Here is a 26,532-nt window from a genome sequence, read left to right as displayed (position 1 = left end):
AGGTAAAGAAATTCTGTTTCAGTGTATTTAACTAATTTAAGAAAATCCTGTTTGTTTTTTTTTTTTTTTTTATTTTCTGTTTCAGAACAAAAAAACCATCCACAAAAATGCCACCAAAAGCAAAGCTTTAAAATGGTGTTGTTAGTTGAGCTTACAAGTGAAGATTACTCCAGTTTAAGTATTAATAAACTTTAACTATTAATCTCTGTGTTAAATACATCTCCTGGACTTAGAACTGTATAGGATTATAGATCAAATATTAGTATGATATGCATTTGTTAGACTTGACAAAATAATCCTCTGTATGTGCTTCATTAACTGTGCTGTGCTAAAATGGTAAATATAAACCTGGCCTCTTGTCTGCCACACTGATTTGGAGTAAACTTTGTCTGTTAAAGAATATTGCTCATTTTTAATGTGACAGCTATAAGCCTTACCCTAATGACGGATCAGCCTCATTATGCCAGAAACAACAAAATATAGCCCACAAATGATGCTATGAAGGAGTGTAATTTGACAGGGAAATACAAGGGCATAAAGAGGTAAATAGGAGAAAGGTCATAGATAGGGTGATTAATATGAATACATTTGTAAAAATGAGAAGCCTCTGTACATCTTTCTCATTTTAATTACTTTGTCTTAGTTAGTCAATGGGATGCAATGAAAGTGCAGAGCCTAGCTTACATAGAAGCTCATTGCAAAGGCACATAGCAGCTGCTCAAGATTCCTAAGAGCTAAAAACAGTTAGCAGCCTTCTGATTCAGAGATTGATGCAGCCAATATCCCAGAGTGCTGCGCAGCCCTCCAGAAGGACCTCAGCAGGTTGGAGAGATGGGCAGAGAAGAACCCTCTGAAATTCAACACAGGCAAATGCAGGGTCCTGCACCTGGGCGAGGATAACCCCATGCACCAGTACAGGCTGGGGGTTGAACTGCTGGAAAGCAGCTCTGAGGAGAAGGACCTGGGGGTCCTGGTGGACAACAACCTGTTCATGAGTGAGCAGTATGCCCTTGTGGACAAGAAGGCCAAGGGTATCGTGGGGTGCAGTAGGAAGGACATTGCCTGCAAATTGAGGGAGATGATCCTGCCCCTCTACTCAGCCCTGGTGAGGCTACGTCCAGAGTGTTGTGTCCAGTTCTGGGCTTCTCAGAGCAAGAGAGACATGGAGCTCCTGGAGCAGGTCCAGAGGAGGGCAACAAAGATGATTAAGGGATGGGAGCATCTCTCTTATGAGGAAAGGCTGAGAGAATAGGGCCTGTTCAGCTTTGAGAAGAGACAACTGATAGCGGACACCATCAATGCCTATAAGTGTCTGAAGGGACAATGCTGAGAAAATGGATACAGGCTCTTCTTGGTGGTACCAAGCAATAGGACAAGAGGCAACGGGCAGAAACTGATGCACAGGGAGTTCCACCTGAACATGAGGAAGAACTTCTTTACTGCGCAGGTGACCAAGCACTGGAACAGATTGACCAGAGAGATTGTGGGGTCCCCTTCACTGGAGATATTCAAGAATCATCTGGACACAATCCTGTGCAATATGCCCTAGGATGACCCTGCTTGAGCAGGAAGATTGGACCAGATGACCACTGCGGTACCTTCCACCCTGACCAATTCTGTGATTCTGTACGGTCAAAACCATTACAATTAATTATTAGGCCAACGAGTGGACAACATCAAATAATCCTTTCATCTTGTTATCTTTTTACAATAGTATGTTCCAGGTTCAATTCTAACATTTTTTATGTCTAGTAAACTCTAGTATCTACAGAATTCAAAATTGCTCTGTACTTTTGCACTATGATCTTATGTGAAAGAAGCAGTAGTCAACTAGCAGTCATTGTACTGAATTTCCAGACAAGAAGTGCTCTTTTTCTTCTTATGTGAACCAGTAGAACCAGCTAGAGCCTGGAGCTTCACATTTCATGTTCCTTGTAAATGATTGCTGCTTTAAACCATTGGTTACAGTTTATTTATAGAATAATACATAGTTCACAATTAAATGCCAAGTTATAATTGAATCAAAGGATTCTGCTGATGCCTTGACTCGCAAGGGTGCAGCTCAAGAGCTTTATAAAGGGCAGTAAAATCTGAATCTAAATTACAGCCTCCAGTATTCAGTCTGGAATCACGCATTATAATGCGTAATAGGGCTAAAAGGATTATTATAATACTGCAGTAAACAAAAAGAAAATGTATCAAACAGCAGAATTCAGAATGCTTGCAGAGGCATTCAGTTTGTGATGTGGGAGGCTAGAGATTATATTGCATGAGAAATAAAGCTAGAGAAAAAGTATTTCATAAACACATTTATGTTCTTAAAAATATTCTGAAGATATTCCTAAATAACAGGAAAATCTATGTTTCATAGACAGTAAATTCATATTGTTCTGTCACATGGTTGATTCCAGATGCCATATGGCTATTTTCTGGCATAATAGGGCAATAACTTTGCAATAGTAAGAAAATATTAATTCACATCTCTTTAGTGAGTTTTTGAAAAAGCTTACAAACATTAAAAAACATAAATTTAAATTAACCAGCATGATAATAATACAGAAAAACTTGCATTTTTTCTAGTGCAAAAATGTCATCACAAAACTGGTTCACAGATCCAATCCAGAAAGACAACATTATTTTATTTGTGGAAGAAACATGACTGATAAAGCACACATTTTTTAGGCTAAAATGAAGATTACTTTTAACATAGGTATTGTGTTGTTTTAGAATGTGTTTCCTTAAAAATGAGTGATGATAAACCCTTTGCAGGTTTTTTTTCATACAGTCTACTAACCTGTGGTTTATCTGGTGGGCTGTAAGCAAGGAAAACAATCAATATTTCATTGTGTAGACATTTAATCCATCAGATATTTACCCTGGTTCCTCACACCAGGCTGTAATTAGTCCAGTGATTCCCTAATGTGTCCATGGTAACTTAGGACAACAGCTGATGCTGTGGAACCCATCATATGCCTTCCAAAGTGCTTCTGCATTTTCCTCTAACCCTCTCCAGTGTGAGATAAAACAGTGGACTATAAAGGCATTGGTCAGACCTCAGGATAGAATTTCTCTGTGGATTTAGGTTACATTCAGATCCTACTGAAATTGCAAGTTTTCAAGACTTTGAACTTTGTCAGATGTATGTTTACAGAACAGCTCTTTGGGAAAAAGTGGGGAAAGGTTGGTAGTTTGTTTTCTAATAATTATAAATCTTTCATCTATGTGGGAAATCACAGACATGCAAAGTCTTAGCACATAGAGAAAATAATGATTTTTAATATGAAGTTCAGCAAAGTCTGCTTTGAACTGCCATTTTTCTCCTACAAAATATTTAATACAGAATTGATTTTCAGTTCTGAATAACACTTTATATAGTCATTATACCTTTTCTTGGGTTCCCATCCTCAAAGTCCAACTAAGGTCATGTGACATTATTTTCAAAACTACTTTTCCAATAAGGTGTAGTTTAATTGTAATTTCCATTCAAGTGTTACTTTTCCCCTCTGACAATAAGATGGAGAACAAAGAAATACATTCTAGTTTTAAAATGTATGTTAATTTTATTATTTAATTATTTATGTTAATAAATGTAGAGAACATACTAGCTTTGGCCAGACAGGAATTCATGAGACAAGAAAGCTGTAGACCCTGCAATAAAAATACCCACAGAAAGCACAAGGGTGAGGGAAGACAATATTTACTATTAAAAGAGGATTAGATTGCCTTGTTTCTATCTCAGCAATGTTCACAAATAGTAACAGAGGTGGTAAGTAAAGATGAAAGAAGGGGAAAGAACTGTTGAGTTGGCTTTTGAAGAAACTCAGAAATAAGGTGCAGCATGTGGTATATAAATATTTGAGGCTCTGAATTAGGAAAACATAGTGTTTTAATTATACAGGACAGATACTTGCATCAATAGAAATATGTTATCAAAATAGGCCTTTGATTCAGTATATTGGCCAAAATGTTCCTGTCTGTGTTGTTGTCCAGAGTATGCATTGCAGGGGACTGTCACAGATGTGAATGCTGATTTTTGGTTTTGCTTATTTGGATAGTTGGTAAAGTATCTGGAAATATTTGGTAGAAAATACAAAAAGCAAACATAAAAGGCAAAAAATTTCCAAAGAGCTCCATTCCCAATTAGATATTTACATTAAACAACTGGTTTTCCAAAAATGCTGTAACCTGGCAAGTCTCTCTGAGAACAATTTGAAAATCTGGCTGTTTCTCCAAAGTGCCTAATAGAAATCTGTGAGCCTTTAATAGCCTTCCACAAGTTTTGCTTTGTTTTGTTTTTTAAATATTACATCATATTAAGGTCTGAAGATAAAAGAACCTTCATGTATTTCTGCAATACATGGATTGCCATCCATGAGTGATCCAATTTTAAATCATTTTCATGAGTTCAGTCAGGTTTACACATGAAGAATCTATACCAAAATCTTTTTATATCAATAATTGATCACTGACCACTGAAACAAGAGAGTAATGAAACAGGACAGTGAGCATACCATTGAAGTACTCTGTCTCTCTTACAGAGATAGTAACAGTTTAAGGAGATAAACCACGGGTAGAGCAAATTTGTTAAACCTCTTAATCATGGTTTAATGACACATTAATCCAAATTAATCCAAAATTCTCTCTTATTTTGTCAGATTCATCCACATTAATTTTTTACCACTGTCACTTAGCTGCTCCATGGAAGATCTGGGTAGCTTTTTCCTTGAATCTTAGATTAAAAATAATTCTGTTCTAAATTAATTTAAATAACCTTTTTTCAGTGTGAATGAAACTTAGTGATTCAAATATTTGTAGAAAGGAAGTAAGTATTAATAATTGAGCAAGCTAAACCAAAATTACTTTAATGAAGGCAAATGCAGTACACTTCTTGTGATGTTTACCTTATTGCTCAGTAAATGTTCCTCACATTGTTTGTGTTTCGCTGGGCAGAACTGCAGAACATTTCTCTGCTGGCTGAACTTACCTCCCCTTCTGTGGACTGTAAATGCAGTTCTTTCCTACAGGTAGCCTTTAAGTCTCCTGCAGCTGCACTGACTTGCACTCCCCTGGGTGCTTCCATCACCAAAGATCTAGTAGGAGATTCAAGTCTGAAAGACATAAAGAATTACTGAGAAAAAATGCACTGAATTGAAACACCACAAACCTCTCAGGTTCAAAACCTGTCATACATGTAGATATTACATACTTTCAAAGGCAAAGAAGTAAAAACAGTTTATGTGTGATTCTCTCACTACCTTTTATGACACAGAGAAAGAAAAACTTAGATATGCATTTAAATCTATTCCTATTTAAAGCAGCATTTAAGAATATACTGATATAAATTTATCTGCCTAGTTATGCTTTCTGGCATTAGCACCTAATTTACTCATACTAATACTGAAATATAGGTACTTAAGAATCTCCACGTCTCTGTGAATGTTTCTGTAGTGACAGAAAAGTCTGCTTAAGTGACTGATTACAAATGTTCAACTAAACAAAGAGAAAACAAAACACTTTAAAAGTTTTAAATAATGATGTAAAAGTGGTTAGAACGACTTTGCCTTCACAGGCTTATTCATATTTTGGGTATGTTTAGAAGCATCACAGATGAAGAAGAGATGAAAACAAAATGTTATGTCACTATTATTGTGAGGTTTTAGACCCTTTTTCTGTTCTGCAAAATATTACGCTCATACAACCCTGTTTTAATAGGATTAAGACACATATCACTGGGTCTTAATATTTTTACTCAAAGCTACTCTTGTTCTACTGTCAGTCTTTCCACTTCTCTCTACCCTACAGTCAAGATCGTCCATCAACCTTGATGCAGAACTATGACACATTTTTAGCTGCGCTACCTCATCATATTGCAGAGGTTTCTCTTAAAAGGGAAGTATTGATGCAAAGATTTTGTAGAAGTCATACTCATTACGCTGAATACGAAAGATGAAAACTGTAGATGAAAACTGTATTGAACTAGGAAACAATATTTCAGATTCTGATTGTGTTGAGTTGTAGACTTATTGCATAACACTGTAAGGGAGGGAGACAAAAAGTTTTAGTCTATTCATATCTCAGTAATATAATGTCTGGACATAGTTCCACTTTACCTGAACAAAGGCTTTTTAAAGATGAAATATGCTAATGATAAAAGTGTCTAGACTGTGTAGCTTGAAGAAAATACTGTATTTCCCTCTTCAACAAACTATGTGTTAAGTCATATCCATCCAAAAATACAATGAGGTATTAGATGTATAAAGGAGAGAGTAGTTTGACCAAGAACTTGGTGCAGAAAAGCCTGATGAAATATCTGTCAAGCAATGGAACAAGAGAATTTCAATGTATTTCAACTACTGCATTTTTTGAAGTACACAGAATAGTGCTGGATTATAATTTTGAAACCAAAATGACACATTTGCATGCAAAGCAAGTCACTGAGATGGTGTCTGTGAAACATTTCTGTTTGTTACATGTCACTGACACTCAATAGGGAAAGGAAGGAAATAAATAAATAAAAAGGAAAGTATTTATTCAGTGATGTAAAACAAAACTATTAAAAACAGGTGTCCAGATAGAGGAAAACACTATTTGTAGATACCTATACAAAAAACCATACATAGGATATATATAGATATGAGCAGCAGAAGGATATGTATTTCTATTAGCACTAGGCCATTTTCTTTCTTTTTTTTCTTTTTTTTTTTTCGACACTCTGTAGGGAGAATTTATTAGAAGGTTCTGCAGTTGTTTGTACTAGGGAAGAATCTAAATATCATGAATTATTTAACAACATACACAAGTGTTTTTCAGGTGGTTTGTGAACTTCTGATCTCTACAGAACAGAAGAAAAAGAACTTCCAAAACATTTTATAAAGCATATAAATTATGAAGTTTAGAAATTAGGTTTTTGAAAGTACTTCACAGCCTTAAAGAGGTTTTACCTTGAACTTAAAAGGAAACTGAATGGAATAAATGTTAAATGATTGGATTCTTCCATTCCATACTTTTCAGCAGCATATTTTTGCAATTTATAACCTATTTTCCAGGAATATTAACATTTCTCAGTGGCTTCCGCTGCCATTTAATAATCATAAAGACAAAAGTGCTCTTAGCTACATTAAATTGATGGGTCTTAACAAAGTCACAAATATTTCTGGATTCATAACATCAAAACCACTCTCAGACCTGACCAAAATTTTTCAGCGGGTGGACAGTAAAAATCTATTTAGGAATATCCATGAAGAAACTGTGGTTTTCTTTGAAGAATAAACTTTTTTTTTCTTTTTTTTTTTTCAAAAACCTAAGACAGTGAGCGCATAGCTCAGAGTTGTTTAGTCTAGTTTCATCATAGTTTTTCATGAACTACATTAATATTAATGACTTCCCATTTGTCTAAAATTAAGATATTTGGGCAATTAATTCCTTCACTTGAGAAGTTGGTAATATCAGCCTTCTACATACCACAGAGAAGAAATTTATTTCTCAGAACATAGATTTTTTTTCAGTCTCTTGAAATCAAATAATGTGGTAGAAATGTGAAAGAATGACTGATGATCATCAGGGTAGATTTTAAAACACCACCCATCAATTGTAAAAATGAATGCCTAAATCTGTTTTACAGTTCTAATTTACTTTATTATTATTCTCTGTTTGATCTGCATCTGAAAAGTGACTTAGCTACAATCTGCAGCATGCTACTGGAAATACAAAAGTCTATACACATAGATTATTTCCTCAATGTTTTGAGATAAATTAGGTTTGATATGCAGCTTCTTTATAATATTTTTCTTTGCCATATTTCTGAAAGCATTAATCTCTACTATAAACCTTTTGTAACACTTCACATTGTAATACTCATCCCTCCAGGGAAAAGCTCATTATTACAATAGCATATGGAGAATTTGCTTTCCTTTGAGATTTACTGATGGCCTGTCACAGTGGCATTTACATCTATGAGTGAATCCTATTCATATAATTAATTTTGCTTTCCTGATCAGCAAAACGCTCTGACGGAGAAGGTAACTATTGCTATTATTAGACAGAAACTACAAAACTGTAGGAAAGACAAAGAGGCTTTTTAAAAGAGGTTTTTAAATAATATAATCAATCAATTTGATATATGAGATGGAGACAGATGATCCTATCCACAGCAGAGAAGGGCTTTTTCTTTTTAATTATCGCTGGTTAATTTGTGAAAAAAGATAAATTTCATAAGATCAAAGCAATACGAATTTGAATTGAAATAATTAAAGAATTATTCCAAAAAAGGAAACTTTTAAAATATCATGAATATGTTCCTTTGAAGGTATTAAAATATTTCTCATCAGAAATGCAGAAACATTTTTTCTTTATTTGGTATTTTCCATTTACAAGCTGACCTAGATTGTATTAGAGAAAAACAATTAAAAAAAATTAACCCAAGTGTTTCATTTTGGGTTTTAAGCAACATTTTATATTTACCTCTTGCATATCCCTCCTCCTCACATGCCATATAATTTATCTATGTTAATTTTGCTCTGTTAAATAGTGGAAAGTATTTCTTAAAATAGAAGGAAATAGAAGATTCCCCTGTGCAGAAGTGAATAATTTATGTGCTTTGTGTCTATTTAAGCATTATATCCAACCCAACTGATATGAACCTCTACCAATTTGAAATTTGTATTCAAAACAGGAGATTAAAAATATGCTATCAACTAGAGGTCGTACATGTAAAACAGGTACTAATTTTCCCTTTACTGGCATTTTTACATTTGGTGGTAAAGAAATACTTCAACACTTCCAGTATTTAATTTTTATATATGATAGCCTTGCCAACACACATCGTTGTGCCTTTTTTTTCAGTGAGCATAGGAATCCTCTTATGAAAAAAAATAGTTTTGCAATTATAAAACCAATGGAAAGTCTACACATTCACTTAGTAAGCTTTTTGTAGATTTCTGTAGAATAAAATAATTCTGACATTGACCTTGCTAGCTGTAGGTCAACAGTTGCGGCAGACTGGGACTGCAGAGAGGTAAGATACACAAAGAGGAGAAGGAAGACAAATAGATGTGCCGAACCTACTTTCCTCTTGTAAACAAGCGCTCCCAACCACAAAACCCCAGAGAATGCAGGATCTTCCTCTTTCACAAGTGAAATAAATTTGTTTCAAATTAAGAATTAGGAATTTGTTTTCAAAATAATTTTGAAAATATTGTTTTCCAGAAACCTCAAACAATTTAAAATAAATATTCTTTCCATTTCTATTTTATTAAAAGAACAGCTGTTTGCCCTGATGCTCAAAGAAACTGATTTCAAGAGTCTTCCAGTGAGACCAAGGGTCCTTAAAGGCGTCCACTGAACACTGATGTTGCTAGGTAAAATTAGGGTTTTTATTAAGTTCATTTCCTGGAAGTCAGGCTGCAACATAAGGAATAGCCAGGAACTTTTATGATCATGGTGGCAAAAAAATCTGAAAGCCTTTTATTAAGATATTGCAACAATTCAAACAGTGGATTTCTGAATAACTACATTTGACATCACAGTGGAAATGATATGAAAATAAAATTACTATTCACTAATTACAATCTCATTACTTATACTATTTACAAGATTATACATGTACATTTGAAAGTGACTAAAAAGATTTTGATACATTTACATGTATAAAAATATGCATCTCTTCAAGATGCATAAGAATCACTGCCAGAATAATTATTTTTCCAGAACCTTGATGTATTCCAATGCTTTCTTTCTTATTATTGAAATGCAAGGGTAAATGTGCAGGTCTCAAAATCCTTAATATCGTTTACTGATCATCTTTTCTTTATGAAGAAACAAAATTCTCATATGTTCGTGTGAAACTTACTTTGATTTTGTGAAAACCTAAATTTGGGCATGATTTGGCTGTCAGTTTTGTGACAACAAAACTGCTCAGTAACAGAGAGTTAAATAAGTGTTTTATGGAATTGGTATTGGCCTAAACCAGTAAATACGAACTTTTTTTGGGAGGTGGGGAGGGATTGTGGGTTTTTTTCCAATTTGCAACTTATGGAAAATAAATAAAGAGGAAAGTTTTGTGACTTAAATCGGAACAGTAGAATGGCATTCAGTACAGCATTTCATGTTATGTCCATGCTCTACATGTCACTGACTTTGACATGTGTCAGCATGCCCTTATTATAACTCCTGAAATTCTCATTAACATAGAAATCACTTTAGTGGGCTTAAAGCTGAGTTCTAATTGCCCTGTACATGCCACTGGTTTAAATCCAATAGGTCTTCATTATCATAGCAACACTTAAATTAACTGAATATTTTAATGTTATTTGACATAGAGGATAAATTAGAAAAACAATTTCCCACATAGGGAAATAAAGGAACTCTTCTGAGAATATTAAAAATATTACTCACTGAGTAGAAAAAGCAAGGAATAAAATGTAATTGAAGAGTTTTTCAGAGTTGTTACCAAGGGACTAGAAAAAGTGAAGAAGCACCAAGGAAATGTGAGGAAGACTGGAGAGAGGAAATGTTTGAACCAAGGGCTTCACTAAATAAGCAGATGCGAGGGAGGTTGAAGAGAACTGAATGCATGATTATTTGTTAGAGTGGGTGAAGGCAGGGCCAAAATAGCTAAAGACAAGGAAACTATCAAAATGAGAAGTAATATTAAGAAGAAAACAAAACCATAAATGGAATATCAGGTAGTAAAAAATCATGCATTCATAAGTCAACTAAAACTCAAACTTTTGAAAATCAAGAAAATTAGTAGAAATGTAAGGTTTGGAATGTGAGCTTTTATTTCTTAGAAAAATACCAAAACATGCTTGAAAGTCTTAACTTCCAGGCTATGACACAAAGTTCTGGATATGAGACAATCCAAAATAATAATTTAAGAAAAGATATGGGCAAAGGATTCGTCATAGCCCTGACATCTTAGAGCTACCCCATTCTACACTAAACTTTCCCCTTCCCATAATCTTCCTTACTTTACTCAGGCACTCTGCTAAACATACTTACATGAAGTTTATCTTCTTTCCAGAAATAGCTCCATTACCTCAGTTGTCTTTCAGAATAGATTTCTTTAAAATAGAAATCTATCTTGTCAGAAAGAGATTGAAGCAACATGCCCACAGGTAATGCTCAAGTGCCCTTTAAGAATTAGATCTCAAGATAAAGTGCCTGGAGAAGTCTGAAGAGTCAAACTGGGCTCTTTGAACAACTAGAAGCACATAAGAACTGGTTGACAAAAAATCTTCTCAGTTTTGAAAACCATTAGCTTCCTGTCATTAGGAACAGTCCAGACCACCTCTAATCATCTCATGATATTTTCTGTATTGTTTCTCTAAGGGGCCTTAAGCTGATATAAACACATATATTTTAGCTGAGACAAATTGTGACATGGTTTGATTCACATCTTGAGAAAAATGCATCTCATGGAAAATTATTCTGCTAAAATTCCTTTGAGAGTTCTGCTTTGACCTCTGCAGACTAAGCAGTGAATTCTACCTTGAGATACAGCTAACGATAGAGTGAGAGTTGCAAGATAAACAAAATCATTCATTCTTCTCTATGGCTTAGGATACCTCTGGAGTTCTATGTGTAATTATAGGTATAGCAATAGGAGCTGTTTGGTGGACAGCAGAAATAATAATTTTTTAAACTCATATAAACTCCATCTTCTAAGCCTTCTTTTTCTTATATCCAATCTAGATGAGCTCCAGATCCTTTGTCTGGCACTAACATGATGCTATGACAAGAACCCAAACCATACTTCTGCACTCACAACTACAACACTGCTATAAATTCCATGTCCTCCACATGCTATAACCTTCACCTTACCGTGAAGCAAGGTATTTCAGAAATTAGGGTAGTGTAAAGCTATGCATACACAAACTGATAAACTGACAGCAGTAAATACTAATACTACTAGCTGATTTTCTGTCACCATGTCTAGTTGGGCACTGACTTTCAGAAAACACAGAGAACTTAAGAATCTTTGCCTTTCTATTAAACAGGTATGAAACTGCCTAACTGCTTCACAAACTATCAGGGAGACGAGAGGAGAGAATAGACAGACAACAAAATTAAAAAGCCTTGTTTTCTCGTGAAAGTGGCTGAAGAGTGTCATAGAATATGGAGATACTCCCAGGAATGGGAAAAAGAACAAATAGAGTGAGAAAAAAATTCTGTGGAGAAATTTAGTATAAGGAAAGAATAGGGAAACTAAATATTGCTCAAATGGAAAAAAAAATAAGCACTATTTAGTATGCTTTAGTAAGCCTATTCACCTAGAATCATAAGAGAAATAGGAGATGAAAATATTCTGGATGTTACAGGCAGCATTACTTGATGTATAGTACAATTTTTATGGTAGTATATCAAACCATATTTCATTAGAAGAGCTACAACAAAACAGAGTATGCAGATATGATGAAACAAGACTGTATTTGGTTTAGAGTCCAAAGTATGCCAGAAATGAATTCTGCTGTCTCTAACATCAGCAACTGGACACTGAGGACCGTTGTTCAATTTTCGTTTAAAAAACCAGTGAAACACTTCTACCTGCAAAATCTGTGAAAATGAAAAACTTCAACAAATTATGTGCTGTCATAACTAGTTCTAGGCTGGACCTACGTGAAATTAGAATTTCCTAATAAGCAGCTTGGATCTGGAAGCAGTGTAAGAGCCCTGGAGCAACCACAGATGAAATATGCCTTGCAGGAGCTGAGGGCACACAGCAGGGCACCTACTGAAACCTACTGATTGTATCCCCCTGGCACTCTGAGCACCTCTGCTGGTCATGCCTGCTGTTAGATAGGGTTTCATGTAAAGAAAGAACTTTGGCTCTCTTCACACTAATCTGCAGTGTAAAGTTGCCTTGTCTTCCATTAACTCAGCACTGTGCAAATGCTTTCCACTGCTACAAGCTTTAAAGGGATTTTCAGACAAGATTCAAAGGGTAATATAATCATAGTCATAACCCCGTATAGCCTGAGACAGATATGCTTGGAGCTCCTCTGTGGGTTCCTGAAGCCATGGCATGGCATGGCATAATCATAAGCAAGCATAATCATAAGCAAACATAATCATAAGCCCAGCAGAAAAGGACCTGGGAGTGCTGGTCGACAGCTGCTGAACATGAGCCAGCAGTGTGCCCAGGTGGCCGAGAAGGCCAATGGCATCCTGGCCTGTATCAGAATTAGTGTAGCCAGCAGGACCAGGGAAGTGATCTGCCCTGTCGTGGCACCAGTGAGGCCACACCTCAAGCACCGTGTTCAGTTCTGGGCCCCTCCCTGAAAGAAAGACATTGAGGTGCTGAAGCAAGTCCAGAGAAGAGCAACAGAACTGGTGAAGGGACTGCAATGTAAGACATATGAGGAGTGGCTGAGGGAGCTGGGAGAAAAGGAGGCTCAGGGGAGAGAGACCACATCACTCTCTACAATTACCTGAAGGGAGGTTGTAGTAAGGGAGCAGTCAGCTCTTCTCCCAGACCGCTAGTGACAGGACAAGTGGAAATGGCCTCAACTATGCCAGGGGAGGTTCAGGTTGGATATCCAGAACAATTTCTTCCCTGAAAGAGTGGTTAAGCATTGGAATGGGCTTCCTAGGGAAGTGGTGGAGTCCCTGGAAGTGTTCAAGAAACAACTGGCCATGATGGTTAGTGCTGTGGTTTAGCTGACAAGGTGGTGTTCTTTCAAAGACTGGGCCCAGTGATCCTGGAAGCGTTTTCCAACCTTAATGATTCTATGATTCTATAAACCAGCCACTGATAATAAAGAATTTTAATTGTTCCTGTTTTTCCTTTTGAAAGACAATTACAGAAACTCTTGTGTCTGAGACATCATGCTAATGACTATCTAATATTTCATCTAATATTCACCATCATACTACCGAGTTTCAAAATTTCCTAAATCTAGTGTTCAAGATCTGATTTCCAGTGCTTCAAACCTATGTACCTCATTCTAGCACAAAGAATGTTATTAAAACTGAAAATAAGATCAGACCTGAAACAACCCTCCTTGCAATCTCCCTCCAGGCTGAAGAAGGGTTTTGAACAATGCATGCATATTATATACCACTTAAAGCTCCTTTGAATATCCTCTTCTCTGTGGTGTGTTTTTATTTCACATTAGATATAGCCCTATAAGAAATACTTTACTTAAACTCCAGATCAAATATCCACCTATTTTCTGTTTTCTAGAAGATCAGGTATCTTATCAAGACAAAAATATTTCTTTAGATTAGTAGATTTTACCCAGCTGCTATTTCGTCCCAGTTTTTACTTACTTTCAAGCCCTTAATGATTCTTTCAAAATAATATCATACAGCATTGCATACTAGTGAGTTCAGACTAAAGGGTCTAATTTACTAGATGACTCTCTTAATCCGTTATTTTCATCCATTTCACTAGAAGTGAAAATTTTCATCTCTGTGCCCAGCATTACATAGCTGATAGCTAACGGTATGCAAGGCTTGCAATAGAAAAAAACTATTAAAGTTGATCTTGCAGTTACTCCCAGAGAACAACAACAAATTAATTTATCCCCTTATTAAGGAGGTTATTGAGGGCAAAGCTGTCTGCATTTAACTACTGTCTGTCTCTTTTCTGCATGGATATTTCCTATTAGTGCACCATGTTTTAATGTACTATTAGCCTAAAATCAATATTTGGGGATTATATTAACAGTTTAGCTTTCCTAACTGTGTTCCTGTGAGAAAAAGTAGTGAAAGAAAGATGAAGATTAAATTGTTAAGATATAATTCATCTTCCTGATTCTAATGCATGATTCTTTCATGCTGCTTATCCCAACTAATGAAAGTCAGCTTTAATTAGTTTTTGAGATTTGACACAAAAGCCTTCACAAAGAACTGTATAAAAACATTTTCTGAAAGCAAAACCTTGCTAGTATTATTTGAAAATGCAAGAAATGAGAAAGATGTGACTAAAGTGGTAGACACATAGGAAGGAAATATATTAGAATTCAACTAAATTTTAATTTTACACAACACACTTTTAACAGTACATTTTAGATATGCTTCTCTGTACGAAAACCACAAAATCTGGCTAAAGAACAAAGAGTGGTTGAGGCAAAGTTTGGATATATGACACTAATATCTGACCTTTTCTTTTTGTCCCCTATCCAGAAAAGATTAAGTTATGTTGCATTCACAGTAATAAAGGTGGTCAGTATTCCATTTCTTAAATTCAGTAGTGAATTGGTTTACATTTCTAAGGCTATGAATAGGTTTTCAGCACATTTTATTTTGAAGAAAAATAAAAAAAAATCTGATGTCTGAGGTTTATTACCTGACCACATATACGTATTCCAACATGAAAATTATGGGATGATTTATATTTTAATTTAAAGTCTAATGTATATTCTATTAACTTCAGCCCTGTATATAATTATTTTCATAGCCAAATATACTTGCTATCAAATTGCATTCAACTTTGTCCACTGGTAAAAACGAACTTTAATATTAATTCAGCAAACTTTCTACTCTCCCATGTTACTGTTATTTTTAAACGTCCAGAGGCACAGGGATGCAGGCACTCAGAAAAATACTCTATGTCATTTTAGGACTGCCAATATTGGAAACTTTGGGAAGTTTATACTAAAACATGAAAAAGTGCTAGGACCCAGACCAGATCACTGGAACTCAATAATCCAGACAGCTAAATATCTGAGTCAATTAAGAGTCAGTCACAACTCTTACAAACAATTTGCACTATTTGGAGGGTAGCATGAGTCAAAGACCATTCCCTCTTGGTGTTTAAGATGCAACTATTCTGTTTCAGAAGATAAGATGATTTTACAACATCAGTGTAATTGTATCAGTTGAACATGAGCCCAGAAAATGGGTTCTAGTATTTTTTATTTCTGTGACAGAGGTACCTTCTGAGGTCACACTGGTTGGTGGCCTATCTGTTTAGGTGTATTGGGCAAACAATCATAAATTATAAATGATTGCTTTTTTATATTACCAAAAAATTGAATTTATTATTTTGGAAAATTAATGCAGGACTTGAACTACAATTAAAAGAACAATGGGTTTGGGTTTAACCATTTGAAATAAGACTAAAAGGCAGATGGCAACTGGAATTTTGAAAATAATATATGATCTGAGTGTCTAACTGTATTTTTCTACCAGAAAACAGCACAAACCTGTAATTATTTATAGTTCTTTCAAGATAAAAGGTTAAAAAGGTTCTGCAGATTATACCTGCTACAAAGATTCGTGCCAATAGCCAAGAAACCACTGTTCTAATGTTAATTGTCATCATTTTAAAATTACTAAATTGACTTGAAAGATTTCAAAAAGAATATCACTGAATCCCAACTAATGTATATGAGCACATAAGTACAAAGCAGAACTCAATAGGGACTGAATATATTAAGAATAAAATCACTCACACATTAGCTAACATTGCTTGGCCAAACAGCAAGGGTTTCTGTTTCATCAATTTTTTTAACAGAAAGTTTGGGTTACATTAATTATTAATGAGAAGGCAGAAAGTTGAATAGAAAATGCTTACTAATTTAAGTCTACTTTGGAAAAATAAGCTGAAGGAATGGTAGAGTTGAAAACATTAAGCAACAATAGGAATCGTGGCAATGAATAAAGACAAAAGACTGGAAGGGTGAATGCCGCATGTGTAAATTTCAGAACCAACATCAGGTGATTTTATCCCTCCTTAAATTAAACCTGATGACACAGGGTTATCTGTTTTATCATACATTTTTGGTCTGTTAATATTATTTAATGATTAGAAAGAAGTAGATAAAGCAGTGTCTCCATGTTCTTTTGAGTGGAAAAAGCTCCAGTCTCTTACCCAAATTTTTGGTACCCTGAAAAAAGAAAAGCTTGTTATGTTTCCACTTTGATTTCTGCTGAACTCCTTCCAATTAGAGACCATATCACCTTGGTGGTTATCACTAATAAATGCCTTTACAATTACTTTCCACAAAGGACTGACAGGAGTCTTGAAAGGGGACAGAATTTTTTAAGATAAAAATCTAGGAGTAGAATCCTCTGGAAGACCCCAAAGCTATACATTACTTTAAAATTTTTAGTGTAAATAATCAAACACAATAATTTACTTCATATACTCCATGTACAACAGTCAAACTTGTCCACAGAGGCAGCTTCCTGCCAATGATTTTTGCAACATCCAAAATGCCTTTGCAAATGTAGGTAAGAGCATTTAACCGTGTTTTTCTATAGCAATTAATTAATTAAGGAAGAATCTTTGATTTTCTGTGATTGTCACATATTCTCATACATATAAATCACAGATTAGTATTTACCAGTGCACATATGCACTTCAAAAAAAAGCTTTCACTATAAACTTTTCTAAGTTTTCTCTTTCTCAGTCTACAAATGTTTTTACAGTAAGTTTTTAACTTGCTCTTTTACAATTTACTTATTTCTCCACTTTAGTGACTATGTCCAGGAAACTTTGGATTTTTTTACATTTACAAATGTAGCCTCCATTGTTTATGGATTTTTGAAAAGTGTATTCATAGTATTCAAAAAACGCAACCACCCAGAAACACCACTTGATGGAAAATTGGGGAGAGTTTACTTTAACTTGGCTTATATATTCTGTAACAGCTCATAAAAAAATCAAACTCTGGGTCTGATGCTGTTGAACAGTACTGTGCACGTTTGACCTTAAAAATGCCTGAATATTCCAGTCTCTATGTAAAATATACTTCTCTAGGATTCTGCTATGGGAGGTAGGTCATGTATAAAAAGTAATGTACTTTACTTTTTGTGTGATAGGATTTTGTGTGGTTTTTTTGACTAGTTAGAACAAACTAGAGTCTACCAGTGTTTTGGATATGTATGAGTCATTAAATAGCAGTATATATTAATATACAGATATTCTGCTTTTAATCCAAACTTAATTATCTTTGAGAATATTTGATTTTAAAACAACTTTTTGAACACCTACTTGAGGTCTTGGGAAGGTTCTGCTCTGATATGGGGTGTCTCCACAGAGTGCCCAAACACTGCCCCTTCTGTGCCTAAAATACATAAATAAAACACAGTACAATTACTTTGGAAAATAAAAACACATTGAAATATATGACCACAAATTGACAATTTTAGGACAAATATCTGAACAAATCCTTTATTATGATTATAAATGTTTCTTCATATTTATGTTTTCATTTCTATATCAAAATCTGGACCAACTTCATGTGCAACTTTAGACTTCTGCTTGTCAGAATATGAATTTCACATACAAAACTGAAAACACTTATAGATAAAAATTTTTCAGCAACAATTTGCCTGAATGTTTATCTCAAAACTTTTTAGAATGGTTGTTTTACAGAAAATGAAAATAATATCGCAGGTTTCTGTGACAAAAACACATTAGAGAAATATCTACTCTATCTTGCATTATGGTTATTTTTACTACTTAAACTGAGATGCCAAGCCTTCAAAAGTTTTGAAATAACAGTCTACTCCCTGAAGTTGCTGGCTGAATCTCAATACCTGACAGTTTCAGAGTTTTTTTCCATCAGATCTTTCTCATTGAAAAGCTTTATTCTCAAAGAAATTAAAGAGACTTCTCTGGAATGTGTTTTGGATTTAGTGTTGGTAGTGAGCACTAAAGTATCTCCTACTGGGCGCTCAAAATCAAGGCAATGAAAATTGATAACGATTTCTTAAAACTGAATTGAATATCTACTGAATTTTGATTTCTATAACTAGGTCGAATTTGAAAAAGATAATTCCACATCTTTGATCAGATAACCAAGATTTTTCATTAAAAACTCCTTTTCAACGAAAAAAATAACATTCCGGTAAATTTTCAAGGAATTTATTGGAACAAAAGACAGCTGTTTAAATAATCAATTTTAAATGCATTTTTAAAGGAATATGGAAAAAAAGACAAAAATAATAATTATCTGATTATAGCAGGTTCTTTGTTAAAATAATAATAAACTCAGGAAATTGATACATAATGAACAGCACTATAAAATCAGCATTTCTCTTAACTCTCAGATGCAAGGTCTGAAGACATAAAAGTTGTTTATACCACTCAATTTATATTTAATAGATAGCACTAGCTTACCTATGTTCTTAGGCATCAAACTTCGTCTTCTTTTTTTTCCCCCTGAACTATCATCATGCCTATTTTTGTTTACTGATTTGCCCAATGCCATTATTTTTGTCGTCCATTAACTTTACATAAACTTAACTTTCCTTCTCTGAAGATGGTGACTGGTGTGCTGGTTTCAGCAGGGGCAGAATTAATTTTCTTCACAGTGGCTCATAAGGGGCTGTGTTTTGGATTTATGTTGAACACGTTGATAATATAGAGATGTTTCTATTATTGCTGGGCAGTGCTTACACAGAGCCAAGGCCTTTTCTGCTTTTCATACTGCCATGCTGGTGAGGAAGTTGGGAGGTTGGGAAAGACACAGCCAGGACAGGTGACCTAAACTGACCAAAGGGATATTCCACACCATATGACATCATGTTCAGTATATAAAGTGCAGAGAAGAAGGAAGAAGGGCTGGGGGGACGTTTGGAGTGATGGCGTTTGTCTTCCCAAGTCACTGTTAGACATGGTGGGGCCCTGCTCTCCTGGGAATGGTTGAACACCTGCCTGCCCATGGGAAGCAGTGAATGAATTCCTGCTTTGCTTGTGTGCGTGGCTTTTACTTTCCCCATTAAACTGTCTTTATCTCAACCCAAGAGCTTTCTCACTTTTACCCTTACGATTCTCTCCTTGATCCTGCTGGTGGGAGAGTGAGTGAGTGGCTGTGTGGGGCTTCGTTGCTGGCTGGTGTTAAACCACAACAGCTGGGCATTGTGTAATGCAAATAGCGTAAAACTATTGAGTGAATGTGTTTCCAACAGAGAATCACCAGCAAAGGTGAAAGAACTGAAATAAAAATTTATCTTCTATCAAAATAAAATCAAGAAAACTTTCTGGCATCACAATTGAGTCTGGGATTAATTGTCATATTTCAACAACAGAAGCTTTCTCGTGTTCGGAGCCTTGAATTCTGAGTAAATCTGAAAATATATCTACAGTATCTCACAGCAGCTGTGTAAGAAGTGCTCAACACAACAGAGGCACTACCATAATTACTACAATATTTAAAAAGCATAAAGTATTTTCAATTATTTAAGTATTTAAATATTTCACAAGTTTGGTGTTTTGGGTTTTTTTTCAGAAATTTGGCTGTCAATGAAGATAATTATTTAGCTATTTTTACAGTTAACTAATAATATTTAGTTAACTGATCTTTGATCTTACCAGGATTCGAAAGCAGAATGAGGTTATAAATGTTGAACTGATAATACCATTTTACAGTGTTAATACTGTTCTTGCCTGAGCAAGAAGCCAAAAACAAATCTGAGTGAACTTTAAACTGTTAATAATTTTCTAAATTCCACCTTCATTAAAAGAAAAAAACCTAACTAACCAACCAACCAAAAAAACCAAACCAGAAAAATATCTTCATTGTAGAATGGTCTACTAGTATGGAGCATCCAAGAGAGGAAGAGAAGATTTCTGAGAGTAATGAATTACATTCTTAGTTTTTTATCTCCAGAAATCTATAACCTTTACAAATATCTTGGCAAAGAACACTGGAAACAATTTTATTATAGGTCTTCCTTTGAAGATCTCACAAAGAAACTAACAAAATCCACTATCTATAATGAAACTTTGCTGACTGTTGTGGAGAACCACAGGAAGGAAAAAAAACCAGCATCTATTTTTTCGTAAAAGTATTCAAAGAGGTGCTGTGCAGAATCAGTTTTTTAAATCTGAGATTGACTTGCAATTCTTCCACCTTTAAGAGGTAGGAATAGCATGTCTATATAGCCAGACCTTGTGTCACTCAAAATAAAGCTCAACCTCATCCATAATGAAACTATGGGAGCTGAACATCCAAAATCAGTGTGTGCTTCCAGATCCCATTCATCTTTTCCATCAGTAAAATTAAATGCTTTCAAGGCCAAGGGCATTTTGTATTTTTGAAGGTGACAGTGGGATATGAAGATGTAAATAACTGAGCAGAATGCAGAGTTGTCAGTCTTTGCTTATGAGAAGACCATGTCTGTAACATTTGAAAGAGCATTATCAAAGCAAAGATGCACAAAACATCACTGTAGTATGAGCCAGACATTAAATCAACCAGAAGTATCAAAGATAATAGTCGGAAAAAACTGATAAAAAAAGTTAAATGACAGTTTGTTCTAAACGAGCTTTAGCATTTCCTCACTGTCAGCAGCGTTTGTTTAAAAGACGAGAAGGCAATTCTCTCTGAAGAAAATATAAATTTGGAAAGAAAGACCAAGCTTGTCCAAGCAGACTGGAAATCCAGGCATGTAAAATTACAGATAAACTGATATAATTTAATAAAATATAGTTAAAGCTAATACCAGACCAAATGTGCTCCTTGTGCTATTTAAAGATGCAATCCTTAATATGTTTTTTCATCTCATACAGCCTCAAAAGCAAAAGTACAACAGTCCTTGTGGCAAATGCTTTATCCTTAAAAAAAATGGCTTCAAGAATATCTTCAACTATAATATTCTTTTTTCCATTTACTATATGCAACTCTGTAGTACTTTTAATGGGAAGTTAAATTATGTAGTTCAGTACTGTTAAGAAATGGTGCTATGAACATACCTTTTAATGAATTATAAACATAACAATATAAATTCAGATTCAAAGGGAATAGCATGATTTTTTTTTTAATGAAAGAAATATACTTCAGGTATTTAATAATTTACAATGTTAAAATACTTATTTTTTACACAAATAAGAGACGATTCTATTAACTGTATTCCCTGCCTTACAAAATTATAACCAAGACCTACTTTGAGATGAGTGAAATTCTAGCAAGAAATGAAACATACAAAATAAGGAATAAAAAGAAAAGACTTTAACCTTCAAGCTCTTTCAAGTATAGCTCAAAAGGAAGTAGTTAGGGAAGTGAATTCAAAGGAACGTGAGTTGGAGTGGATAACTATAAAAAGTGAATCTTTTAGAGGAAATTAAATAGCAAGAGCATGGAGTAGGTGCAAAGGATGTGAAATCAAAACTATAAGTGGAACTGAATAAAATTACACCTCCAGCTTCCGTTGGAAGAGAATGAATCAAGACTTCACGAAGAAAGAAGTATCTGTGCAGGCAAACTACTGATCAAAGAATATCAGTTGTTATAGAGGTTGCTAGAGAAAACTTAGTAAATAGCCTGAATCAGGTAAAAAGGCCAAAAGTTCAATTCTGTATTTATAGAGAAACCTCTTTATGCATAGCTGATTCATGAACACTAGACCTTTAAAATTACTCTTTTTTGACCATTTCACTACAAGCAAAACCAGTCACATGTTCCTGCTGAAACTGAATATTCAGAATATTCAGAATATTGAGAGAGACCAGTGCAAACTACTAATTTCTGCTCAGTTTACTGGTTCCTGAAATATAGCCTTTGGGAAATGACAAGATTCATAAAACCAATGGAACAACGTTGGCATTTTGTTCTGGAATATATTTGTTTATGTATGTGCATGTTGAGGAAATTTTGTCATTTTTTTAATCAGCAAATAATCCTTTCATAGTTTATGGGTAGTTAGATTACATAACAAAATGGTACCTTTCAGAGGCTTAATAACCCACTAGGATGAAAAGACGGCCATCTGAGGGTTTTTTCTTTTTTTTGTGAAAAGAATCTGGCTGAAGAGTTGATAAGCTGAGAATGAAATATTTTGCTGTGGAAAATGACCCATATATTACCATTATCTCACTCCTTTACATCATTTTTGAAAGCAAATCACATGTACTGAAAATGGAATTGTGTACCATTTTGATGTGTACAAACCAGATGGAATTGCAGTGTCACAGCTGCAGCTGAACCTTACTGCCTTGATCTTTCACTAGATTTTTCAAAAACATCAAGTGTCTAAGACTATGCAACTACTAGATTGTAATGCCAATTTATCCTGTGAGTTAGAGATTTTAAGAAGAGTTTGTAAAATATTTATTATTTTTGAAGCCTGCAATTTTACTTGTTTCAAAATAATTATTAAGGTAAAGCATCCACAGGTTTCAGAGAAAAAGGAGTAATTAATCAAGATTGTTTTACCACTGAAGAGACCTTAAAAACAGAGACTTTTTGTTCTAAAAATTTAATTGCAATAACAAAGTAAAATTCTCAGTTCTTTTACCATGTGTACATAGCTAAAATTTAAAAGGGCTTTTGTGAGTTTAAACAGATGTTCATCACGAAGACCTTCGAAGAGCTAATCACTGCCAAACTGGAAAAAAACCAGAAATATTCAACTATGCAAATGATCATAAAAAGACCAATGATCATAAAAAAACCACATAAACTATTTGTTCGTTCTTTTATGAAAGCCCAGTTATTAACATTTATTTTGGGATGAATCAGAGTGCACCTTCTGGCCTGCAAATTGGTTGTGCAGTTCTTCAAGACTTCCAATTTTATAAATGGCTTGAAATGTAGCAAGGTACTTGTATTAAAAAGTATGATTCAACTGGATTATTGCTGTGGAGGTGTACATAACTAAAATGAAAATGAGTTATTTTTTGAAAACATGGTTGACATGATTGCTGGCATTTCAATCTTACAGAGTACCTCAGCAGCAAAAGTGACTAATGTTAAACAGTGAAGGTTTCAGACATGAAACTGATGTGGCCATATTGGAGGCATATTACAGGTAGGAAGTTGTAGTGTAGCTACAAGTGTAGATGAAGTTTTTCACTTGTAAACTAAAGCACAAGCATTGAAATCTTCTGAGGTAAGCTGTTATTAAAAAGTAAATTCTAAAATTAGTGACTTCGATCCATTACTCAAGGCCCTTGAATATGACTAATGTTTGATGCATATTTTCTGTATGGCAATCTTACTAAAGCAAGACTTCTACTAAGCCATTCATTTAGATAATAAGAACAAGTTCCCTAATAAATTAAAATTCAACATTTTCAATTGTGCTAAATTTTGATCAAAGCAAATTGCAGCTCCAGGAAATACTTGCAAATACTTGAAATACTTGCTTAAATATCATCCTAACTTATTGAGTACAAACATTTGAGACATTGCTTCCTAATATTGGGCAGTTCAGATACCTCTTTTCTTGCAATGCAAATGAAACTGGATTATGCCTACGTATTCAGTTTCTCATCCATATAGTTGTTTGAGGGTTCACATCCAAAATCTATGTTTGGTCACCAGTTGGTTTACTTTTCTGAAAAAATGAATCTGTTTGAATAAAATTTGGACTGAGCATGGCAGTAACATAATTCAATTAATAATCGGAAATGGCTATTTTAAATGGCTATTCTAAATGCTATTTCTGGGGTGAAAAAAGTCAATAAATGTAAATTTAACTGCTGTTTTAATATTCATTAAAACTGAATATTTCCTCAAAACATGAACAAAATCGAAATATATATAAGGGGTTTACAGAAACTAAGTTTTAAAAAATAATAATTTTTGTAACATCTTTTACTTTTTTCTTCTATTATGTATGACAGATGGAGATACACATGACAATAAAAACAATTAAATACAACCATTTTCTGCTTGAATTGATACAGTCTCCTTGAAGTTACAGTAGCTAGATACATGAATAGACTTAAAGCTTACATTTAGATTTCACAGTAAATAATTTCTAAATTAACCCCTCCAAATTCATCATCTTTTCCTGGATATATGTATATGATAGTCTGAATTTGCATTTTTCTTAAAAAGGTGTAAATTATTCTGTTCACCACAGTGGAGCACTGAACTAAAACTGTTCCTGTCTACATTCACAAGATGGAATTTTAATGGGATTATTTTCATATTTAATAAATGAAAAGATTACATTTTCACTTTGTTGTACTAGATAACCCTAGAATTTGGAACACTCAGGCTTATGCTCTAATGAATAGTTAATACGTTTCAAAGCAGAATTGTTGTTTCCTTGATGAAAAATGAATGAATCAATGAATGAAAGGTCTATCTAACAATAGTCAATAGCTTCATAACCAGAGGACTCACCTGGAATGTAAAAGAATGAGATATAAACTTGTATATTCCAAGTAAAAAATGAGAGAATGAGAAAATTATTTCTTACTCCTGAAAACTCTACAGTTTTCAGAACTATAGAGTACTGCTGCCTACCCGCAAAACCTAGCCAGGGATGTATACCCAATTTCATAGAACCACAGAATCATTAAGATTGGAAAAGACTTCCAAGATCATCGAGTCCAACCTTTGAATGATCACCACCTTATCAACTAAACCATAGGACTAAGTGCCACATCCAATTGTTTCTTTAACATTTCCAGGGATCGTGACTTCTCTGGGCAGCCCATTCCAATGCTTGACCACACTTTCAGTGAAGAAATTGTTCCTGATGTCCATCCTGAACGTCCCCTGGTTCAGCTTGAGGCCATTCCCACTTGCCCTGTCAATAGAGGGCTGGGAGAAGAGACCAATCCCTACCTGGCTACAACTTCCCTTCAGGTAGTTGTAGAGAGTGATATGGTGTCCCCTGGGCCTCCTTTTTGCCAGCCTAAAAAAACGCAGCTCCCTCAGATGCTCCTCCTATGGTATACTCTCTAGACCCTTCACCAGCTTTGTTGCCCTTCTCTGGACTCGTTTCAGCACCTCAACATCTTGCAGTGAGGGGCCCAGAACTGCTCACAGTACTCAAAGTGCAGCCTCACCAGTGCTGAGTACAGGAGGGCAATCACTGCCCTGGTCCTGCTGGCCACACTATTTCAGGTACAGGCTGGAATGCATTTGCTTCAAAAAGCTCTAAAGAACCCTGAATTATTAATTTTTTATAAAAGCAAAGGGCATTTTCCCTTCAGTTAAAATATTCCATAAATAAATAGTTTGATTTTGAAAAGTCAAAAGCTCAGAGGAATTTACCAGGAATTTTGCCATTAAGTCTACACATCTCATTCATTGGCTATGTTAAGAGCACAGATTAGTTACATTTTATCTATAGTCAAAATAGAGAAAGTGGCATCTCTAGAGGTTAGTTAACTACTGATAATGGACTGAGATTAGAGCAACAATGCACAGAAACCAAGCACATTGAAGATTTTGCCTTCACCATCTGATCAGCAACTGATGATTTGAATTTTATCTAAATTGGGAAAATCTTGTTTGGGAATCCCACTTTAACCATATCAGAAGTCACCTGATTTCACCTTCACATTGAAACTGCTTCATAGGGTACCTTATATAGGTTTTAGTGGCCAGTTCTCTATGCCATATGGAAATGTGCATTTATTTCTGTTCTCTACTTTGCCATTACTGCAGCATACTGAAAAATCGTTATGTGATAATTACTGCTGCATTACTACAATTTAGGAAATTGTTTTACTTATGCAAAACAGCAGGACTGTTATCCAGATTTTTTTAAATAGCTCTGCTATAGCATTTTTACTGTATTGGAATTTACATGCCATTGATAAATTATATTCAAATATTTAAATAAGTGCATTTGTGCACCCTGTAGGAGTCCACCATATGTAAGTACATAGTATGT

General features: G+C 34.7%; 1 protein-coding gene across 1 annotated transcript in view; it reads right to left on the bottom strand.

The window, feature by feature from the left end:
- The window catches only part of SGCZ (sarcoglycan zeta), a 435,251-nt gene that overhangs the window by 10,669 nt on the left and 398,050 nt on the right, over nt 1-26,532 (bottom strand). The window contains exons 6-7 of the mRNA XM_039378555.1: nt 17,942-18,014; nt 4,985-5,108 (exon numbers count right to left, since the gene is read on the bottom strand). Coding sequence (XP_039234489.1) covers nt 4,985-5,108; nt 17,942-18,014 — 197 coding nt within the window. The remainder of the gene's footprint in view (nt 1-4,984; nt 5,109-17,941; nt 18,015-26,532) is intronic.

This window comes from Pipra filicauda, unplaced genomic scaffold (genome assembly GCF_003945595.2).
Source record: "Pipra filicauda isolate LSUMZ 115617 unplaced genomic scaffold, ASM394559v2 scaffold140_size2443280_pilon, whole genome shotgun sequence".
Lineage (NCBI taxonomy): Eukaryota > Metazoa > Chordata > Aves > Passeriformes > Pipridae > Pipra > Pipra filicauda.
This window is presented reverse-complemented; position numbering and strand designations above follow the sequence as displayed.